Here is a 23,931-nt window from a genome sequence, read left to right on the forward strand (position 1 = left end):
ATGGTAATAGTAGATCCACAGGGGTGAACTTGCAGTAGTGTAATCTGAGGCATATAGAAGCTGAGCAGAAGAGAGACCTGGTGTTTGGGGCTATTTCTGGCCACTTCTCAGAAGCCATACTCCGGCCTGGTCCAAATCCCAGTCGCATCTGGCACTGGCTTCTGCTGCTGATTACAGAGAAGCTGCAGCATTCCTGGCGTCCTCCTGGCACTTTTAAAACCTCCTCTTTTTCTGTGCAGTCTTGGCCAAAGGCCAGGTTATAACTCTGCTTGGCTCATCCATCAGAAATGAGCTGGTTTTTAGATACATGAAACCACAAAGGAGCGGAGAAAAATTGAATACCTTTGGATTTTAGAAAATCAGGGCAGCAGAGAGCTCATGACATTTTCAAATTCCTTCTCACTGAGTCAAGATTCAGCACTCAGCAGCGCCCTCACCTTATGGCACACAGCCCTTCACCTCATGCCCAGCTGCAAAAACCATTTTGAGGATCCCAAGAGCAAGACAGGGCTCTTGGGTCCTAATACTTTGTAACAGCAAGACCCAAGGGAGTGAAAGAATGGTAAATGCTGACATCTGGTGGACAGCACAGCATTGCAGGATCTCAGACTAGTAAAACTTGCAGCTCAGTTGTAACTGATGGAAGTCTGATTACTTGAAGACATTCTTTATCCCAGCTGAAGAAGTTCAGTTACATGCATCTTTTTGGTGTACGCAGGCACAAAACAGGCAGTATGATGACATAAAAGTAATGTCTTTGTACTGGCAAGAACTGGTTTTTGGATTCAGGTCCAAGTCGGGCTTAATTCTGTCTTGGTTTTATCATGTATAAAATTAAGAAAAAAATACCTCTTGTGCGTAATTTTATTAGTTTTTTTTTTTAATCAGATACTTTGACTTTAAAAAAACAATCTGTATCCATGGGTCCAGGCTTCCCACTGGTCCTGCGCTGCTGTCCTAGAGAACCCACGTTTTGATTTGCACCCAGTTTCCCACACAATAGTTAATCTAATTATTCCCATCTACAGATGGAGCCTCACTCGTACTGGGCACATACTAAGAGCCCAGTCAATACTGATTTGCCAATTGATTAATAGATAGAAATGTATTATTTTCCTACTTTGTTCCCACCACATGGGTGAAATATTGAGTTTTCTCTGCCTCTTTAAGCTAAGGCCGTTGTTAGATTCTTTCTTCAGCCAAATGTCTCAAGTGTCATGAAGGAAATTAATGATAGTTATGGATCCTGAATGGTCTCAAAATATGAAATTTCAAGTCCGTGCCAACTTCCAGCTTCCTCAAGAAAAATACCCCTTTTAAAATGCAAAGCAAAGCAGTCCAATTCAGTGGAGTCCAACTCAAAGAAATCAATGAGGGCTAACAAGTTCTCCCGGCAGCCAAGCCAGAGGAGAGAGAAAGCCTTAGGACAGGGTCCTGTGCAGCCTGAGTGAGACTCACACAAAGCCTGGTTTATTAGGAACCACTGGAAAAGCTACAAAGCCCATGCAGCCTTCCTGAGCCCTGTGACAAATTTCCACTTTGGACGGAACAATGTCTTCCCTTGTTCTTGCCATCTTGCTTGTTGATTTTTGTGCTCCACCAGTGTGAAATGGGTGGATCCGGCTTGGGACCATGGGGATAAATGGAGGGCAGGCTCCTCTAGGAAGACCTGCCTGTGTTCCCTTTCACATCACACCTTCTCTGAACAGCCATTTTAACAAACCTCATGCCTAGGAGGCTTGCACATGGAATTGAGGCAGCTGCTACTCCACTGTCTCTCTTGTCTATTGCAATTTAAGATTTGAGATGCATTGTTTAGAAGTTAAAAATCATGTCTTTTGAAAAATCTTTTTATTATGGGGCACCTGGAAGGCTCAGTGAGTTGGGCTGCTGCTTTCGGCTCAGGTCATGATCCCAGGGAGCCTCCTTCTCCCTCTGTCCCTCCCCCGACTCATGCTCTCTCTCTCTCTCAAATAAATAAATAAAATCTTTTTTAAAAATCTTTTTGTTACAACAAATGTCAAATACACATAAAAGCAGAGAAAACAGCATAGTAAATAATAGCATAATAGAACTCGATGTACACATTACCCAGCTTCAACAATTATCAAATCCAGATAACGTCATGTCTACGTTCATTCATTTAAGAAATACTGATTGAACACACATTATCTCAGTACTGCTTTAGGTTTTGGAGACACGGGTCTGTATAAGAGCAAAGTCCTGACCCTCACAAACTATCACAATTCAGTGCAGGAAATGCTGTGATAAGAGAAAGAGTACGGGCAGCTAACCCAAACTGGGAGAGCTTCCTGGAGGAACCAAGTCTCTAAGCTGAGACTTGAAGGCTCAGTAAGAGACTGCGCTGGGAGGGAAGAGGTGCAGATTATGAATGGGTAATGATTCAGCANGAGAATGTATACAAAGAGCCAGGAATGAACATGAACAAGGGGATTTTAGGAACTGAGGAACCTTAATATAGTTGGAACTCTGAGTACAAATTAATAGTGGGAAAGAAAAGTGAATAAGAGTATAGATCAAATAGCAAAAGGTCTACATGTTACATCCGGGCCTACCCAGAAATGAGTCAGTGAATGGTTAGAGGGAGGGGAGTAACATGATCGCACTTGCCTTTTAGAGAGATCACTCCTTCTGCAGGGTGGGGGACAGGTTAGAGTGCACTGAGGCGCTGTGCAAGCTCCGAGGTGGAAACTGTTGAGGAGGATGCTATAATTGAATTAAGCGAGCTGGGGAAGTCGCAGCGGGAATGTTGATAAGTGCTTGCCTGGGGAGGCATGCTGGTCTCCAGAGCTCCCTCTGGATTCTGCTCTGCTTCTCTGCTCTAAAGTACAGGGTTAGTGTGTGTGTGTGTGTGTGTGTGTGTGTGTGTGTACGCACGTGCATATGCACACTCACATACACATGCACGTTTCCATGTGTTGGGGAAGGAGTCCCAAGAGAGAACAATGGAAAGTGATTATGTATCAGAGAATAGGCCCCACACTGAACCCAGAAATCAGCTCTTTGGAAGCTGTACCTAGAGACCCTCTCCACTAAATCCATCTGTGCAGAAAAGGAAACTGCAGCCCACTTATCCAGAGTCGCAAGGGACAAGGCCGGTAGGGCCTCCACCTCCTGACTCTGCCACCCCTTCCTCCTTCTGCGGCTTTTCCACTGCTCTGTGCTTTTGCCAACCTTCTCCCTTCTTCCCTCTAGGCACCCCAGGGGAAAAACAGAGCCCCCAGAAAATGTTAGGATTCAAATGACAGCAGTGCTGGAAACTTTTATAAACGGATGACTTAAGATAAAGAAGACCTCTGATTATGTGAGCAGCGCCGTCCCCTGCATTTCTCACGCTTGCGTTGTTCAAGCTTCTGTTTGCTTCCATCGGCTCTTGGGATTTCGATGACAGGGTTTTTCATTCCTCATAGTTACTGACACCAATCCTTGAAAACCCTTAGGATGAAACATTACAATATGAACCCTTGTTGACCTGTTCTATATCTTCTTAGGAGAAACTGCATATGAAGTGAAAAATAAAGGTATGATTTACAATTATATTAGACTCTGTCAATCATTGTGCAAAGTTTAGCTGCACTAAGATTAGAAGCGTTCTTGAAAAAAATAAATAATTAAATAGGGACTTTATAAATTATACAGAGTTTCGACTACATTATATTTCATTTCAGAATAACAATATTCTGCACTCCGTGGATTTAACTTACCAAAGGTGTGTGACACCATGTGAGGCAGATTCTCTTAGAGCCTTCACTTTGGTGGGTATTCTTTACTATATCTAAAATGTTAGGGGCTTCTCTGTTACGGCTTAAAATACTGTTCTTTAGTTTTAGGTAAATCAGGCTATTATAAAGCTATACTGTCCTTTTAGGACCTCAGAGAAGTAACTGTATTACTAAGGAAAGCATAGAATGAACAGCCATGTGGTTAACTGACCCAGCGTCTATAGAGTTGAAGTCAGGCATTCAATCTCCAAGGGCAGTTTGGAAGCAAGCTAGTCGTGGAATTCTCATTACTTGCTGGGTGGAAGAAGGAAGGGAAATTGGAATTTTGGTCTAAAAGAAATAATGTGGTCAAAGGCACTTAACTACATTTAGCAGCCATCAGAGGCATTCGGAGATATGAATCAACAGTATCGCTGTCCTTGTTTACTGTCACTGTCAATCCTCGTTACTGACATCAGTAAATAATAACCACGTCTCCTGGATATGGGTCAAGAAGCACACAGTCAGAAAGTACCGCTTGGTGGCCCAGTTCTGTTTCTTGCCAGCCTAACAGAAATCATCTGAGCTCACTGGTCTGTAGCTTCCTCACTAAATAAGGAAGGGGGTGGTGAGTAGTGAGATGCATGTATGAGAACATTTTGTAAGTGTTTGCACATCGGGGTAAAATATGTCAAAAATATGATAAAAATAAGAATGCAAAATATAGTAGGGATTTTACGTTAAATTTGTAAGTTAGAGTACTGCTTACTATACCCCAGGCATAGCTTGCTTGGATATATACATATACATACTTAAATACATATAGGTATTTTTTAATTGTAAGAATCCATTATTTTTTAAAATATGGTAGTTTGGACAAATGCAATTTTTATAGAGCTGGATATCCCAGAAAAACATCCCTAAGCTTCAAAAATTCATTCTGAATTTTTCTTTTCAATTTTCTGATATTTTACGTAATAATAATTCCCTTCATGATCTCTAGAGATATAGAATAGTATGGAAGAAAGAGCACAGATTTCAGTTCATTTTAGTTTCCTTTTCTTTCTCAGCCTTTTTAATGAGCCAGCAGACAAGAAATATGGTGGAGAAGGCCCATATGGATCTTAAAATCTTAGGACTTTGGTACATGGACCTTTTTTTATTCTTACCATTTAAAAATGTGCTAGTTAATTTATATTTTTTAACTGGAATATTCAAAATCAGACTAGTCCAGCCTTACACTTGTGATCTAATACAATTGTTGTATTCTACACAGGCAGAATGGACCCTCCCACACACACACCATAAATTTGGTTCAGTTGTCCAGACCAATGAGGACACACAAATACCAAGAGAGTAGAGAGAGGTGTATTACTCCCATAATGAGGTCCTCTGAGGAGAGCAAGGTAGGATGCTTGTTAACAGGTACAAAAATGGCTGGAGAGAACAGAAGGAGAGCAGCTTGGGATTTTATGGTGGGGCTGGAATTGAGGGTTCTCCTTTGCAAAAGCCAAGACTTGCATGGCTTGAACTTCCTGCAGGTGCCAAAGGAGAAAGCATCTAGGCGGTCCTATCAGTTTGCCCGGATGGGGCAGAAGGGAAAGGAGAGTAGTGGGGACTGAAAACTGTCAACAGTCAAGCATGAAAGAAGAAAGAAAGAAAGAAAGAAAGAAAGAAAGAAAGAAAGAAAGAAAGAAAGAAAGAAAGAAAGAAAGAAAGGAAGGAAAGCGCCAACTCTTTATTACAGACTCTATTACAACAATACAGAGCCTAATAGTGTATACAATATAGTAAGTCTCCATCTGGCCTGTCGCCAACCTCTACTCCCCGATCCACCCAAGGCAACCACTCTTCGGTCTTACCAGCTTCTTTGTATCCTCCTAGAGATACTCTATGCATATACAAATATATGTACACAGGTGCATGCGCACACAAGATTCATTCCTTTTGTTAACAACTGAAGGGTAGAAACTTGATAGTCCACGATTTGTTTTAATTCCTTCAAACTTTTTCGGTTGTTTTCTGGATAAATGTCTTTGGCCAACTTATTTCACTTGAGTCTCAATATGGTCTTCTGTAAAATGGAGAGGAGATCAATACCTGCTTGCAGGGTTACAAAAAAGAAATAAATGACATAACATCTAACCAGAGTCTGGAACATAATAGATGATGTCCCTTTTGTTTTATTCCCTTCTTCCCTGGCTGCTCCCTTTCAGTCTCATTTAAAACTTCCTCTCCCTTTACTGCCTCTGAAACATTGGAAGTTCCCTAAGTTTTCATCCTTGGTCCTTTTCTCTTCTCACTGGACTTGTTCTCCTTGGCTGATCTGGGCAGCATCAAAGGCTCTGAGACAGCTTATGGACTGATGACTCCACTCAGGCTCTGTCTCCTGCAGTCCACGCATGATTTTACAAAAGTCCACTGACCATCTAGATTTATGTGTCTAACAGGCACTTCAAAATTAGCAATTGTCTTTACCTTTGCCCAAACTCTTCTTCTCCTAAGTTCTTTATCTCAGTAAAAATGGGTACCATCAACCACCAGGTTTTGAACTAGCAACATGGGAGGCATAACCCTTGACCTTGCTCTTGTCCACATTTCACACCTCTAATTGATCAGCACATTTTGATCACAATATTCAAAGGTATCTCTTGATCTGTTCATTTAGTTATCCCCACTCCATTTAACATTTTTCTAGATCAAATCACTATCATCTCCCCAAAAATTATTGCAGCAGCATGTTTCCTGGTCTCTCTTTCCAGTCATCCCTGCCTCTAAGTAACATCAGAGGACAGAGAGATCTTTCTAAAATACAAACCTGATCCTATTAATTCCCTGATGAAGTTTTGTCAGTGGCTCCCCATTTCCATGTGGATGTGGTTCAAACTCCTTAAATTGATTCAATCTAGTTCTATTTTTTCATCTTTTTCTAGGAATCTTACCCAATTCCAATAGCTTTAAATACCATTTTATGCTAATAACTCCTAAATGTACAGCTCCTGGACTCCCACCCAGACCTCTACCCTGAGCTCAAAGCTCTTTTACAGCAACCTATTTAGCAGCTCTCTTTGAATGACTCATAGGCATCTAGGAAATGTGTTTACCAAGATTCTTGATTTCCCTCCTCATCTTTCTCATTCCAGCCAGCCACCCAACCACTCATCTCAGAACACCTGGGTATTATCTTTGATTCCCTTTTTCTCAGTCTGCACATCCAATCCATCTGAAGTGCCATTAATTCTCTCTAAAACATATCTCAGTCTGTCCATTGCTCTATATTTTATCCCCATTACTGTCCAAGTCATCATCTTGTCTCACTTGGACCATTCCAAAGCCTCCTGTTTTCACTATTCTCATGTGCACCCCTTCCAACTCACTCCAACACAAAGCACCAAAAGAGTCTTTTAAAAATAAAAATCAGATCATGTCACTTTCTTGCTTAAAATCTTTCAGTGACTTCTGATTGCTTTTAAAATAAAGTCCAAAATCCTTGCCATGACTTACTTGCCTTCTTCAGTCTCCATAGATTACTATCCCCTCTTTCACCACACTATAAGAGCAGATCATTTTCTTCCTCACTCACTTTGAATCCAGAGTATCCAGAACAGTGCCTGATACTTAAGAGACACGTGATAAATGTTTGTTGAAAGAATGAAGAAATGAGTGGCCTACAAGACCTTTCTTGGACCCTGCTTCAGCTGTTCTTTCTACCTCTACATACTACAATCTATGTCCCACTACATTCTAGAATAGAATGGGAGTTGGCAATGTCTATCTTGCAAACATTGTTAGCTAGTGGCAGCAAAAATCAAAGTGGGGGAACCCCAAGAGATTCTGGCAGAATCAGGAGCGATTTACTCAGCTGTTTTTCCCCACCAGGTGGACAGTCTCAGGCTCCTCTGAGCTCACACCGTGAAGAGTTTTAATGTTTTTTTTTTTAAACTGTGGGGAAATATAAACAGCATAAAATAAATTACCATTTTAACCATTTTTAAGTATATCATTCAGTGACATTAAATACACTCACAAGGTTGTAGAACCATCACCACTGTCTATTTCCAGAACTCTTCTATCAACCAGTATACTCTACATCCATTAAACGGTAACTCTCCATTCTTCTCTCCCACCAGCCCCTGGTAACCACTGTTCTACTTTCTAACTGCATGAGTTTGCCTATTTTTGATACCTCATGTAAGTGGAATCATATATTTGTCCTTTTGCATCCAGCTTCTTTCACTTAGCAAGTTTTCAAGGTTCATCCATGTTGTAGCATGCACCAGAATTCCATTGCTTTTTGAGTGATTAATATTTGAGCTTGTTTTGTATTCATTTGCCCTACAAATATTTATTGAGCACTTTGTTAAGGGCCAAGCAGTGTTCTAGACACTAACAATGAACAAAAGAGAAAAAGTGACTACTTTCATCATACAAACAAAGAAGTAAATACATTGTATGCCAAATAGTAAAAAGTGCTATGCAAAACCAATATTTCAAGAATAGCAGTATAAGAAGAGGAGATCTTCATGGTAGGATGGGAACATTCATGCTGTTCCTTGAGGGCTAATGTAAGGACTTTGGATTTTACTCTGAAATAAGAAGCCAATAGAAAGTTTGAAGTTGCAGAGTGACATATAGCCTGACCTACATTTTAAAGAAAAATCCTGGCTTCAATTTTAAGGGAAAATGAGGCAAAGGGGAAGTAGAAACACCAGGAGGAGGATAATTCAATAGTACAGGTATAGACCTGTACCAGAGAATATTAGTCAAGGTTCTCTAGAGAACCAAAACCTATAGGATATGTATGTGATAGGTAAATGATGAGAGAGAGAGAAGCAGGAAGGGGAGAGAAGGAGCGGTGGGGAGAGGGAGAAGGAGATTTATCTTAAGGAATTGACTCATTCAATTGCATTGGCCGGCAAGTCTCAAATCTGTAGGGCAAGCCAGCAGGTTGGAAATTCAGGTTAGAATTGGTGTTTCAGTCTTGATCTAAAATCTGCAGGGTAGATCAACAGGCTGGAAAATGAGACAGGTTTCTATGTCAGTCTTATAGCTGGATTTCTTCAGAGGGAGAATCTGTTCCATGCTTCTTCCTTATTTCTGATGGTTTGCTGGCAATCTCCGGCACTCCGTGGCCTGTGGGTATATCACCTCCATCTCTGCTTTCATTTTGACACGGCAGTCTCCTGGTGCGTGTCTCTATGTCCAAATTTCTCCTTTTTGTTAAAATTTTTTTATTGTGTTGTTAGTCACCATACAGGACATCCTTTGTTTTTCATGTAGTGTTCCATGATTCATTGTTTGCGTGTAACACCCAGCGCTCCATGCAATACGTGCCCTCCTTAATACCCATTCCCAGGCTAGCCCATTCCCCCACACCCTTCCCCCTGACACCCTCAATTTGTTTCCCAGAGTCGATAGTCTCTCATGGTTCATCTCCCCCTCTGATTTTCCGCCTTTCATTTTTCCCTTCCTTCTCCTAATGTCCTCCCTGCTATTCCTTATGTTCCAGAAATAAGTGAAACCATATGATTATTGTCTTACTATGCTTGACTTACTTCACTTAGTATAATCTCCTCCAGTTCCAACCATGTTGATGCAAATGTTGGGTATTCATCCTTTCCGATGGCTAAGTAATATCCCATTGTATATAGGGACCACATCTTCTTTATCCATTCATCTGTTGAAGGGCACCTCGGCTCCTTCCACAGTTTGGCTATTGTGGACATTGCTGCTATGAACACTGGGGTGCATGTGCCCCTTTTCACTATGTCTGTATCTTTGGGATAAATACCAAGTAGTGTGATTGCTGGCATATTTCTCCTTTTTATAAGGACGCCAGTCATATGGGATTAGGGGCTCACACTATTCTAATATGACTCTTCTTTACTAACTATACCTGCTACCATCCTATTTTTAAATAAGGCCATATTCTGAAGTATTGGGGGTTAGGACTTCAACATATGATTTTGGGGGAGACTCACTTCAGCTTATAACACAGAGTGATTGCTGTGAATATAAGAAGAAGGGATACTCCAGTGTTTTTGACCTGAATAAAAATGATCAAGTTGCCATTCACTGAGATGGAGGAGAAAGTTTGGAAGGGAAAATCAAGAGTTCAGTGTTGCATATAATTCAAATAAATATATGTATATATATTCAAATAAAAATCCACCACCTATCTTAAGCTCCTCACTCAGTTAACAACACCAGCAGGAAGGTAGAGGGCCCAGTTTTCTCTGAAAGAACTGAGCAGACAGAACCTGAAGTGTTTCCCTTCCCCAGACATACATGTCACCTAAGTAGCCCTTATTTCTGGTCCCCTCCACTTCCGTTCCTAGCCCCACCTTCCTCAGTATCAATGCTCCATTATGTAACATCGACTTATAACACCCCCATATAAGTCCTAGGCATAGATCCATTTAAAAAGTTATTAAAAGAATGGATGAAGTCAGAACTAATTATGAGCTACAGAGATATTCTTTTTAACAGTTGTACTTTCACTAAGAACATTGAGATTTGAAGTGAATCCTAATAGAAACAAGTTATTAATAGTTTGGTTGGCCTCGAATTAATATTAACCTGTGACTCTAATATCCATGATCTATCTTATATCTTGCCACTTTCCAATCTGCATGCTTTATAGTCAGCACTAGCAAAAACTTGCTGTTAGAGTTTTAAATCACTGCCAATTCAATTCTTAGATCCAAGTGGAGGAATTGTTTCTCCAAATAATAGAAAATAAAAATGTATAATAAGGCTAAACCAAAGCAAACGGATTTTTTTTTTAAAAAAGAGTCCAGGAAAAAATAGGTCATCTCATAAAATTAAATCTAATTTTAAATTTTATTCTGTGATTTTAATTCTAAAGGCTCTCAGTAATTTTTGGTTAAAAGTAGTTTAATCCTGCCATGGATGTTTCTTTTATGAAATGATGCTATTTAGGGGTGAATGAAAATTTTCAATTTGTGTTTTAAAAGGATGAGATTTTGTGTATATTTATTTGGGTGTGGTGATTATCTCCTCTGCATGGTTCAGTAGCCAATATGTTTAATTAGGGAAGGGGATATTTGATCTTTATAAAGTATTCCCTAAGTCTTCTGGATTTCTAAGGATCAGTGCTTTCAGGAATACACATTCCAAGATGATTCTGTTTTGTGGCTAATGTTAGTGAAACCCTCAGACTGTCATCTAGAATCTGGCCTAAAAGGAAGACAGGGATCTCTGGAGCACTGTGAGCAGCTGAAGGTCTTTCCTCAGATAACTTTTCTCAGATGGAATTTTGTGGCTACCCTGATACTCCCAGAGCTCTGTCCTTGCCAGGAGGGCCAGAAGAAGTCAGATTTCAGCACCCTGCACCATCATGCTTCACACCCCTGCATGTTAGGGAAGCCTGTGGTCCCTGACCAGACTTGCTCTGACTGCAGAGTGTGTCCAGACACCGGCCAGAATTGGAAAGCAGGCTGCTGATCCTGAGAGAAAAGACCAATCTAGGGAAGGGTAAAAGCTGAATGTCTCCAAAGGATCAGTGGAGCTAGGGCTTTGTGTTTCTGGGGTTTGAGACTTTTATTCTGCCTGAACATTTCCACTATTTTCCTCACAAGCGTCTCTGTCTTGAAGCAAAGGACCGAAGCAAAATGCTTAATGAAGCGTGCCTGGGGAAGGGGCGTGCAAGTGACTTGGGAAGAAGGACTTGGGAGAGAAGAGAGAAGGGTCAGGTTACAGGTTCACACATTCTCACAAAACTTTTTGAAAATATGAGCTGGAGACGCAAATTCTGGGACCCACGGAAGTCCCATGAAGCTTCCTTCGGGCCCCTGGGAGTGGGGTATGCATCGCAGAAGTGTGCCTGTTGCTCGTTTTCAGCCATTTAAGCTTTGCTCAAGCCCTCGCATGAAGGCTGGTCGGGAAAGGTCGCGCTTGGGCTTAGTCAAGCTCTGGGTCGCCAGGGGCTGAACCGGTTCTTTCTTGACTTCCTTTGCATGGGGTCCTTCAGGCCCCGGTGCTCGCATCCCCTTAGGTTTCTGCTGCCATCCAGCAGCGCGCTCAGGGCAGACGCGGCCGCGGCCGCTGGCCAACCATCACCGGCAGGTGCGCACGAAGCTAGCTGCCACCCGCCCAAGCCCAGCTGCCCGCGGCATCCGAGCTCGATTGGCGCCGGCGGGGGACCCACCCCAACCCCAGACCAAGAGCCTGGTCCCCTGCCCTCCTCCCCGGCAAGACTAAAGCTGGGCACCAAGGCCGGCTCTGAGCGTTTTCCAAATCTCTCATCCCCACCCCCCCCACCCCCCCACCCCCCGCCTCGAGAGCTGTTGGCACTTCTCCAGAAGCCTCCCTGGCTCTCAGCTCCAACCCCTAAAATAAACTCATGGTGCCAGAAAGCGGGGGAGGGGAGAGAAGCATCTGAACGTGGAGAATGAAAATACTAGGAGAAAGACCCCATTCTCCAGGAAAAGGTAATAAGGGGAAGCGAAACAGTGTGAACTTACTCGGAAATGCAAACCAACCTCCACTCTTTCCCCGAGCGCATACAAACGACCGAAAGACAAATCAGCCAACACGTTCGGCGACTTCCCAGAAAGGGCCTCATGAATGAGAATGGGTTGCTAGGTTTCCTCCCTCCCTCCCGACAATCGCTTCCCACAAGACTTCCACCGCCCAAAGAAAACATGCCGGGCCTGGCAACAGCAGAGCCGGGGAACCCAGCCAAGCCCACGGAGGCCTCCCGTGGCCGCTCCCGCCTTCAGGACCCTGGAGAGCGGCCGCCGCGCCCTTGGGACTCGCGTCCCGCCCGGCTCGCCAAGCCCCCTCCCGCGCCTTGCCACCCTGTCACTTTTATTCGCTGCTTCCCGCCTCCACCTTTAATTTTCTTGGCAACCACCACTCTTGTTTTTCACAAACAGATTAAATTGTCTTTTTGTTTTGCTTGAGGGGGATGTTTGGATTGGCTGAGTTAGGTTCTGGATTGTAGCTTCTCTTAATGTTAGTGGACCAAGAAGCTCTAAGAGCTCAAAAATGAGAGCCTGACAAGGCAGGTGACCTTAAGAAGCAACTGAGTTGAATTCATTTACTCTATAAATGAAGCAGATAAATTCAAAGAATAAAGAGACTTTCCCAAGGTTAGCTGTGGATTTGGTTGCGAGGCTCAGTCTAGAACCCTGGGCTTCTGACTTCTAAATTAATGCTACCCTCTACTTTCAAAGAAAATAGTAACAATAATTTTACCTTTACACTGGCCGTTTATATATCCTAAGCAACAAGTGGAAGGTGGAAAGGCCTGTGTTCCTGAGAATAAGATGGATGCATAGAGTGTGAAAGGGGCCCTGCATAGTGTGCATTCCTGAGACCCAACACAGTCCTGATATCCCGCCCACACCAACCAGCACAACCAAAGTCAAATCAGCCAGTCCCTTCTTCCACCCAGCCTGGGTCTGGGATTGCTCAATCTTCTGACACTAATCAATTCCCCCCTAGACACCTCTCACAACAGAACCTAGTAACCAAGTCCAACTTCAGTGCCTCAGCAGGGAGAGCTCTAGGCACTTTAGAAGGTGGGAAAGGTCAGAGGGAAAGTGGGAGAAGAGCAAGAGTTCCAAAAGTGAACTAGGAGATGTTCATTCACTAGGAAATCCTAAAGAACCAAGACATATGAATACAGATGCTTCTACACACTGCATCTCAGATTTAAGGTGCACATGAACCCCCTGGGAATGTTAACATTCAGATTCTGGTGCCATGGTTCAGGACAGGGTCCCAGATTCTGTTGTTATTAACTGCTGGTTGTTATTAAAGCTGCTGGTCCAAGAACCTCAATAAGTAGCATAGAGTTAGAAAGGAGAGAGGGGAGGAGGGAGGAAAGGAGAGAAAGAGGAAGGAGAATCCATCCAAAGGCCTTTCCTTTTGCTTTCACCTACCTTCTCTTGCACCCCGAAAGTACAGTCTCAAAATGCTGTAGTATGATACTAAATGCCCATTTTCTTCAGCCTGTAGCTACACCCAACAGTAATGGTGCGTTGGTTTTGTTTCTCTCCTCCTATCTCTTACCCTTCCTGCCGCCGGCCCTGCACAGCTCCCAGACTCGCCCGCTGCCCCGAAGCTGTTCAGCCTCCTTTCTAGCACGCTCTCTGGCCTCGCGCGATTCTTCTCTCACCTTCTCCGACGACCCCCTTCTGGGGCTCCCCAGCGGCTTCCGGACTTCTCCCTCCTGCTTCCCGCTAGCTCCCTGCCAGCGGCCGGGCTCTCGAGGGGGCAGGGGGAGCGGCCAAGCCGCCTCTCGCTCCTGCTGGGGGCAGCTCTGGCACTGCCCAGACGACCCCCGGGGGGACGCCTGCCCAGGGAAGAGGACGCCTGCACTGAGCAGAGCTTGTCCATGCTCGTGAGTACAGTTTTCCACCACGCCCCACCCCCGGCCTCACCCAGACATCAGCAGCCCCTGCTCCTTCCTAACCTCGACTGACCCACTCCACCACGGACCAGCAGGGGCTCCGGCCCGCAAGGGGAGCTGGAGGGGGTGAGGGAGGGGCCGAGAGTTTTGATGGGAAGGTCAAGAGAGGCTTGAGTTAGTTCAAGGAAAAGGCGCCGGCGCCTCTCCTGACACCCCCTTTCCGCAGTAGACCCTCGAAGCTAGTTTTTCCTGGACCATTTCCTTCCAGTGTCAATGGAAACTGTGGAAGCGGGAGTCCTCGCCCTTCCTGAATCTGCTTCTCAAACTCTCGTTCTCAACGTGTCGATCAACCCCCTTCCTGCAAGCCCCCCCCCCCAAAGCGCCTCCGCCCCCTCCTCGCACTCCCACTCCCCTGCCCTCTCAGCATCTGCAGGCTCTGGAGGACGGGGAGGAAATGACGTGATGTTATTTTTGAATCAGGTCAGCTTCCAGCTTCAGTTTAGCCCCCCAAGCTCCCGCGCCGGGCTCGGGCGGTCGGTCTCCGTCTCGTTCCCGAGGGCACACGGCCGGGTCTATAGGGACACGCGGTGTTCTGTGCCCGCGGAGCTGGAGGGCAGCGTTTTTCCGCTCCACCCCCGGGTCTCTCCCTACCCCTGGACTTCGGAACCCCTGGGGACGGAAGGAAGCAGCCAAGGGTCTCAGCGGGATCCGGAATCCGGAGTTAGCCACCCCCCCGCCCCCACCCCCAACCTGGTGGGGCCACCAGCTCCGGCGGCAGGAAGAGGGCGTGGAGCTCCTTTCCAGTGAGGGACCAGCAGAGGCAGTACCGGGGTGGGACGGGTGCAGAGCTCGGAGAAGCACCCGGGTAAAGAGAGAAGGTAGGGGGCTGCTCTCCAGAGGCTGGGTAGTCCACAGCGCGACTCTCCAGGGAGAGAGCACGCCCTCCGCGCGCGGCGCAACCCCTCCCCCCCCAGCACACTCACACTTGTACTTCCCTCCGCCCCCCCTTCATTCACAAGGTCTGAGCACGCATTCCCGCACAGCCGAGTCTTGCTCAGCCCCCGCGCGCCAAAGCGGAGGGAGCGCGAGGGGGTCTTGCAGACTCTCCACGCTCGCCTGGCTTAGCGCCCACGCTCTGGATTCTGCCTAATTCCGGGCTGGAGGAGGGGGCTAAAGTTCCGCCGCGGATTAGGTCCTGCTTGGAGCCGGGAGCGACCCCCCAGCCCCCGCCGCAGTGGAGCGCGCCGCCGCAGGAGGGAGGCGAGACCGGGATAGCCCCGCAGGGGAGGCGGGAGTGAGGGGGCGGGGAGGAGGCAGAGCTGAGGGAGCTTGAGAGAGGGAGAAGAAGGTGAGAGGAAAGACCGAGAGCTAGAAGAGGAAAACCGGGGAAAGCGATCGCGGGCGTAGTAAGGCCACGAGTTGGTATTGTAATAAAAAAAAAAAAAAGGGACACGCGGGACGCATGCGCACGGCCGACGGAGGCGAGCTGGCCGGAGCTTCCCCTCCCGCTTGCCCGGTGGACGGTGAAATCGTGAGTACCCCGCATCCTCAACCCCCTGCCCCTTTTCCCCTCTCGGACTCACTCTAAAGCCTCGGGCTGGGAAGTGGCCGGGGCCAACCGCGGCGCGCACGCAGGTCAAGACCTGGAGCTCTGGCCGTCGCCGCGATGGCGGGAGCGGGTGCAGGTCGGTCTCCTCATCCGCGGGTCCAGCCCCGTAGGTCAGTCAGTGCGTATTGTGGGGGTGTATGGGCTTAGGGTGTGACTGGGTCTCAAGAGGGGCGTCCAGCCACCACGATCAGTTTCTGCCGGGTCCAGCAGGAGGTCCGCACGATTCAACCTCTGTGGCCTGGGGTAAGTGAGTGGGTAGGGGATGCGAGAGCCTAGCCCTTAAAGCCTAAAATGCGTACTGACCCCCGTAATAGATTTGGGGAACTCCAGGCGGTGGAAACGTCGGTATTCTCACCCGGCCGGGCGCCGGAGGCGGGCAGTTTGAGCGCAGGTAGGAAGGAAGAGGAGACACTCCCTAAATCGCAGAACCTCCCTTTAAGAAAAGCGCAACTCAGGCGGGGGACCCGGAAAGTGCCTGCTCACGCACCCTGGAGGGTCTGACTCGTTGTCCTCTTTTACGCTGTTGAAAACCTAATGGACTGAACTGTCGCCCACCCTTGGCCCGCGCCAAGGAGGTTAAGGTGTAGGCGCCGGGGGTGTTTTTCCTAACAAACCCGGGCGATTGAGTCTTCCGCACTCTCGGAGCTGCGCTCGGTAAGTTGGAACGTGTCGCGGCGGCCAGACTGCGGAGACTGGAAGGGGTCGTGGGCGCGCGGGGGACCTAGGAGGGGCGTCGCGCCAGCGGGAAGGGATGGGGGGACCTTTTGGAGTGGGTGTGCGTGGAGACTCCCTTCCCCCAGCTGTGGGGAGTGGGCGGGGAGGGGCCTAGGAGCGAGCCGGAGCGGGTGGGCGTTTGCGGGCGGGGTCTGTGTGCTCCGCGTCCCGGGAGGTGGGCGGAAAACGGTGGGCACTGGGACGTCTCAGCTCTGCGACCTGCCCACCCGGCGTGGGTGGTGAGTGGGCGGGGAAGGGCCCTGCGGGAGGCGGCGCTCGGAGACAGGAGTGGGTTTCCCGGACTCACCAGTTTCCGAGGAAAATCCGGGCAAGCGGCCAGGGACCCCAGCGACCCCAGCGGCGGGCGGGACGCGGCGGTGGAGAGTGCTCGAAACCCGCGACGCGGGCGCGGGCTGGGAGCCCGGGGTGCCTCTGCGGCACCCTCGCGGCCAGTGGCGGACAGTTAGAGGAGTGAAAGTGAATGCAGTTTCTATCCAGGAGTAGGAGAGCGCTAGAGGGGAACTCTCTCCTCCCTTCTTTTCCTTCTCTGAATCCGGGGGAGACCACCATGGCTCTTTCAGACCCCGACTATGCCAACCAGGCGGACTAGCTGTAGTTCGCTGGGCGTCCCAACAGTGGCCCGTGCCTGCGGTGCGGGCGGGACTCCTCTCGCCCACCGCGTTGGAAAAGCAGTCACTCGCCCGCTGGGCTCCTTCTTGCCTCTGGATTGTGGGGAGAGCAGGGAGCTTCCTGCCCCAATCTCCAGCCATCCCACTTGGGTCTGTCCCCCTCCTCTGGGGGCCCCAGTGTGGCTTGGCTTCGTTTTACTTCTAGTGATTGCAGTTTATGGAATTGACTAAACAAAAGTCCGAGTTCAAGAAACGAACTGACTTCCTCCCTAGACTTGGGGAGGACATTTGTAATGAAATGATTCCACCTGTAAATTCTTGTTTTTGTTCAATACCTAATTTTTGCTAATAACCTCTACTGGGCCTCATCCTATCTACTTTCTGCTCATTAAATGGCTTCTATTTCGCGTATCAGTAACGCATATGAGAGGCAGTATTGCCTGATAGGTCAGAGTCCTGCGTTCTGTAACTGCCTGGATTCAAATCCCAGCCTGGCTGTGTGACCTCAGGCAAGTAACTTAACGTTCTGGCGCCTTTGTTTTATCATCTGTAAAATGAGGATAAGAAAAAAAATACCTACTTGATTGGGTAGCTGCCAGCATTCAGTAAATTAATACAATAGAGCTGTCACATATCAAACAAAAGCTGGTAGTACTATTACTATATTTATGCAAAATTGGCTAAGAAGCTTTCAAAATACTGTATAATAAGATCAGGAACAAAGTGCATTTTTTGGTATGCTATAAAGAGTATATATAATAAAATAAAATATGTTCATCACTAAAATTAGAAAAACAGTAAATATTTTCTAGGTTGATATGTAAATTTTAAATACAGTGCGTTTCTACAGCATGTGGACCCTTTTTATTTCAAACAGGTATGATAAAAAATACACACTAGGTCATGGTATATACAGAAAATTCAAAGTCTGTATTAAAATACTGCACTAGGTCAGTTGTATTTAAGAGAAGCTGCAAGTTTACCTTGGAAGCTAGAAATGCTATCTTCTATAAGATGATTGTAAACATTTCAGCCAAAATACTCTTATAATATCAAGAATAGAGAAAGATGGGGCACCTGGCTGGTTCAGACATTTGATCTCTGGGTTGTGAGTTAGAGCCCCAAGATGGGCACAGAGATCACTTTAAAAATAAAGAAAGAAGTACATAGAATGATAAAAGTCAGATTCCTTCACTTTACAGCTGAGGAAATATTCAGAGAGGGTAGAGGTCCCTACTGGAGATCTCCAGCTAAATAGGGCCCCAAATAGGATTAGAGTTAGGTCTTCTGACTAGCCACCCAAGGCTCTTATACATCACATTGATATGTTTCTGTTTACTACAGGTTTATGAACCTTTAACAAATAGGAAACTAGAAGTCATTACATAAGGGAAAATATACAAGCATGTGTTATATACAACGCAAGAAAGACCAGACAGTCATTTGGCTGCTGTCCCACAGCTTCATTGGCCTGGCACCGCAGGAGGTAGGACTTACCTAAAGTAGGCTAAGGTCACAGATCAAGCTAGAGGCAGAGCCAGCGCTGGAATTCAGGGTCCCAATGGAGTACACATTTGGTTGCATATTCTATTAATCCCTTGTAGCAGTTCTTCCTTAGAAATAACTTTTGAGCTTTTCTTAAATTCTTAAAGTCTTCTTTCTGCTGACTTAAAGAGAGCTTTTTAGGAAAGGCCTTCAAAATTACATAAAAGGAGATTTTGATATTCCAGATTTTGTGGACAAGCAAGAGTGAAGGGGGGGGCTTTCTTATTTTAATGCAGTGGCTTGGTAAGTAATGGTTTCTATTCCAGGCACTTGAACATAAATTCCTAAAATCCTACCGTTCTTTCATTTCTGCATACGGCAGTGTAATGACATTCACCTTCCAGCAGGTAGCTTCAAGGTCCAGCCCTCACACGAGCAGTTTAGGAATTGTATGGCAGAGCCTTTCAAGTGAGTTATTTAGGATTATAGGAATGATGTGTCCTCCAAAGAGAGCACTTCTAGGAACCGTTCTTGCCTCCTTGAAGAAGGAAACCATGGTTCTCTCCAGTGCATGAACTGGATATCTTACCCTTGACTTTGCACCTCTATATACCTACCGCGTGTTTTTAGACAGAAATACCGGGCATTAAGTAGGGAGTGACTTTGTAGCAATATCCCAAGCCAGTTCAGCAGAACCGAGTTTTGAAACCACATGTGTTAAGTCAAGTCCCAGTATGAATAGAATGTGAATCACTGTCCAGTTGGGAATATTTCAGATTGGTTTTCAGTGTACCACCAGGTGAGTCACAGTGTGAGCTGCTTCTAGTCAAATACATATAGTATCAGTCAGCAACTCACAGGGTTCACTCTGAGTCAGAGCTTAGCATTTAGTATAACAAGCGTGAGTCACTGACTACCCGGCCCCTATCTGAGATGGTCCGTGAATTTTACCTTGAGCAGCTCGAGAATCTAGACGACGCTGCATGGGGTGAGTCAGTTCATAGTATAATCGAATGGGCTTTTGTGGCAGCCATTCACAATAAAATTTGATGTGACCGAGAGCACAAGGGAATATGACATGATGATGGATTCATAGAATAAATTGCCCTGATTCTAATCCCAATGATTAGATTCTAGCTATTTGCACAGGGAATCACTTGTGAAATAGGAGTTATATGCTCTATTGCCTAGCAGTGATATTTTACTTCAGGTGCTTCAGCGATTTTTAAAGCCAGTTAACTGTTCTGGTTTGGATGTGCTCGATTTCTACTTATTACTTAATTTTACTCTGAACTGTAAAAGCCTTTTAAAGTACATATTAGTATTTGGATTTTAGACAAGAGCATCTCATGCAGTTACTTAGCAGTTTGACTTCCTGGGGTCCTGTGTTGTACAAAAGCAGGTCAGCCCAACAATGAGTAGAGGGGTACGCCTTGTTCTCTGGATTAGCTCCACTTGTGCCTATCACCTCTGACACGAACTGGAGTATTTATTCAGGAGCTGGGACACAGGTGTGTGATGCTGTTCCAAGGCTAGCAACTCCTTGCACTTGCTGTAACCCTTTTAGGGCTGTATGGCTAGATCAACATAAGCTTATATAAGCTGTTGCGTTTATGCAAGACACTGGAAAGAATGATGTAACATATGCCTTACCCCACCTTTGCAAACGAATTTTACATCTCAGGGTGGAGTGAGAATGAGATGTAAGGGACAAGTAGATTTTTTAATTTGTTGATAATTAGTGACAAAAAGTTATTATCTTGAGAACAAAGGTTAGACTACTGCTTAAAAGTACATGTTTATTTTTCTGTATCTTCTGGACAGAAATACAGGGCATTAGGGGCGCCTGGGTGGCACAGCGGTTGAGCGTCTGCCTTCAGCTCAGGGCGTGATCCCGGCGTTGTGGGATCAAGCCCCACATCAGGCTCCTCTACTGGGAGCCTGCTTCTTCCTCTCCCACTCCCCCTGCTTGTGTTCCCTCTCTCGCTGGCTGTCTCTCTCTCTGTCGAATAAATAAATAAAATCTTTAAAAAAAAAAAGAAAAAGAAATACAGGGCATTAATACAGGGAGTGACTCTGTAGCAGTCTCCCAAGCCAGTTCAACAGATTGGCTCCAAGAAAATCCCAGACGTGTGGACTTTACATACACCATTTTTTTATTTCTACAAGTATCCATTCCTAGCAATAACCCAGACCCTAATTCATACATCTTCTGCTACACAAGAAAGTGTAGATACTTCTTGGCATTTAATGGGGACAGAACATAAAGAGTTCCATTCTTCCTGACTTAAATGTAATTCCTGGCAAATTCAGGTCATTAGGACTCTAATGAATTAGGCTATATGTAAAACTGCAACAAAGTTTCTATGTAAGTTTGCTAAATTTCAGTGAGGAGCTATAACACTTTTGTGACATTCATTATTGCTTTTGTCTTTATTTGAATTATAACTTATAGTAAAGTGTACATATCTTCAGTGTACAACTTAAACCTTACATGACTATACCCCCATGTAACTACCGGTCATTTAGATGAGCATTTCTCAACCTCAGCATTATCAGCATTTTGGATTGCATACCTCCCTCTTTGGGGGACTGTCCTGTGCATTGTCGGATGCTTAGCAACATCCCTGTCCTCTACCCCTAGAAGCCAGTTGCACCCTTCCCCCCTTCCCCAGATGTGACAATGAAAAATGTCTCCAGACATTGCCAAATATTTCCTGGGGGGGCAAGATCACTCACCACTGCTCTAGACTAAGATATAGGATAAGTTCAGCTCATATCCAGAAGACCCCCTCTTGCTTTTGCCCAGTCATTACTCCCACAGATAACCACTCTCGTAAGTTTTCAAGCCACATACAATTGACCCTGAAAAACACAGGTTTGAACTGCTTGGGTCAACTTACACATGGATTTTTTTTTTAATACAGTACAGTACTGTAGAAGTATTTCCCTTATGATTTTTAATAACATTTTATTTTCTCTAACTTACTTTGGTGTAAGAATACAGTGTATAATACATATAGCATAAAGCATGTGTTAATCAACTATTTATGTTATCAGTAAGGCACCCCGGCAACAGTAGGGTATATAGTTAAGTTTGGGGGTAGTCGGAAGTTATAGGCAAATTTTCAGCTGCATGGGGAAGTCAGCGCTCCAACCCCCGTGGTGTTCAAGGGTCAACTATATTAGCTGGGCCTTTTCTGAACTTCAGATGGAATTATATAGTACATATTCTTTGCATCTGGTTCTTTAGCTCAGCATTATTTTTTTGAGATTCTCTCGTTCTTGCATGTATTGTGATTTTCAATGCTGTCTAGTGTTCCTTTGTGTTAACACAATATAGTTCATTTATCTATTTCACTGTTGAAGGACATTTGAATTGTTTCTAGTATGGGCCTATTATGAATAACGCTAATATTAGTATTCTCATTCATGTATTTGACAAACATAGCCCTATTTCCATTGGATGCCCAGGAGTGAAATTGCTGGGTAATAGATCCAGTATAAGTTTAGCTTTACTAGATACTGTCAGTTTTCCAAACTGTTTTTACGCTCCAACCTAACTTACAATCCCACCAGCAATATGTTGTTTCATGTCCTCACCAACATTTAGCATTGTCCACCATTTAATTTTAGTCATTCTGGTGGCACTGTAGTGGTAATTCATTATGGTTTTAGTATGTATTTCTTGGGGCACCTCGGTGGCTCAGTCGGTTAAGCATCTGTCTTCGGTTCAGGTCATGATCCCGGGGTTCTGGGATCGAGTCCCGCAGCCGGCTCCCAGCTCAGTGGGGAGCCTCTCCCTCTGCTGCTCCCCCTGCTTGTGCGTGCTCAATCTCTCTCTCTCTCTGTCAAATAAATAAAATATTTTAAAAAATTGTTTGTATTTCTCTGATTGCTAATGATGTTGAGCATCTTTTTATTGGCCATTTGGTTGATTTATCTTCTATTATAGACTGCCTCTACGAGTCTTTGGCCCATTTTTCCATTGTGTTGTCTGTCTTCTTTTTCATTCATAAGAATTCTTTATATATTCTGGATATAAGTTATTGTCAAAAACGTGTGGCTGTGTTTATTGCATATCCCACGCTGTGCCTTGCCTTATGTTCTCAAACCATTGCCTTTTGACCTCTGTAGTTCTTGTCGAAAAGTCCTGCTTCTCTGAAAGTAACATGGCTTTTCCTCCGACTGATTTAAAATTCTTCTCTTTGTTTTTGACTTGCCACAGTTAGAATAAATGTGGTGTGGTTTTGTATTTGTCCTGCTGTCAATGTGCTGAGCTTTTTGTATCTGTAGAATGATATCATTCACCAGTTTTGGGAAATGTTCACTCAACATCTTCTTGCCTGTTTTCTCTCTTTCTCTCCTGCTGCTGGGACTCAAATTCTACCTACATTAGACTTTCCCTTTCTTCCCTGTGTCTCTTATTCTATGCTCTGTTCTACACTTTTTTCCCTCTTTTCTTTTTTTCCTTTTTTTTTTTTTTTGTCTCTCTCTCCTTCCATTTGAATACTTTCTTTCGACCTGTGTATTATTTTATTTAACCTGCCTTCTGCTGTGCCCAGGCTTCCGTCAAACCATCTAGGGAATTGTTAATTTCAGAAGGTGTTTTGTTCACAATATACTATGTCTATTTGATTCTTTTAAATACATTTAAATTCTCTGATGAAATTCTCCATCTTTTCATCAGTTTTGTCCATCAAATTCATATCTACTAAATCCAATATTGATATTGTTTGTGAGTCTGCATCTATTACTTGTTTCTTATGTCACATCTTTCTGTCTCTTCACATACCTCCTAATTTTTATTGTATGTACACACCATATATAAAGAAACTGTGTTGGTTCAGATAACATTGTCCACAGCAACGACTCTCCCTTGGAGGGGTTTCCTCTGTGAGGATGAGAGGCTGTCCACTTCAGTACTAACAGGTATTGAAATGAGTTTGGGCCAGTTGCAATTTTAATAAGACATAGGTAACCTCTGGTTTTTCACATTCCTCAAGTGTTTTCTCCTGGGCTTCAGAGTTAAAGCCTAGTGGGTTTCTATCTCCTCAGTCTTGAAAGACTGAGACACTCAGTGTCCCCTTCAGAGGTTTGGAGCTTGCTTTCTGCACGCACCTTCCCCACGTCGCTTTCGCATCTGGTAAATATCTGGAGGAGGCCAGGCATGTGTTTGAGGATGGCCTTGTTACACATGGGTCCTGGCTCTCCCACATGAAACTATGAAGTTCCTTTATATTCTCAACCCAAACCTAGAGTCAGCAAATGCACTCAAGGGGAAAAACACCTGATGACAGACTGCTCACTTTTGAAGAGCTCTCCCTCTCAGAAATTTTAGTTAATTTAATCTTTTTGCTTCCATAGCTCTCTGATGTCTTTAGAAATGTG

General features: G+C 45.1%; 1 protein-coding gene across 2 annotated transcripts in view; it reads left to right on the forward strand.

Moving 5' to 3' along the window:
• The window catches only part of RGS20 (regulator of G protein signaling 20), a 73,417-nt gene that overhangs the window by 9,464 nt on the left and 40,022 nt on the right, over positions 1 to 23,931 (forward strand). Inside the window, exons 2-3 of one of the 2 annotated variants that reach the window (XM_008706689.2) lie at positions 12,828 to 12,835; positions 13,779 to 14,094. In XM_008706689.2, coding sequence (XP_008704911.2) covers positions 12,828 to 12,835; positions 13,779 to 14,094 — 324 coding nt within the window. Of the gene's footprint in view, positions 1 to 12,827; positions 12,836 to 13,778; positions 14,095 to 16,174; positions 16,367 to 23,931 lie in introns of those variants that run through there. The other variant, XM_008706690.2, reaches the window with a different exon arrangement.

This window comes from Ursus maritimus, unplaced genomic scaffold, assembly GCF_017311325.1.
Source record: "Ursus maritimus isolate PB19 unplaced genomic scaffold, ASM1731132v1 scaffold_9, whole genome shotgun sequence".
NCBI classification, from domain to species: Eukaryota; Metazoa; Chordata; class Mammalia; order Carnivora; family Ursidae; genus Ursus; species Ursus maritimus.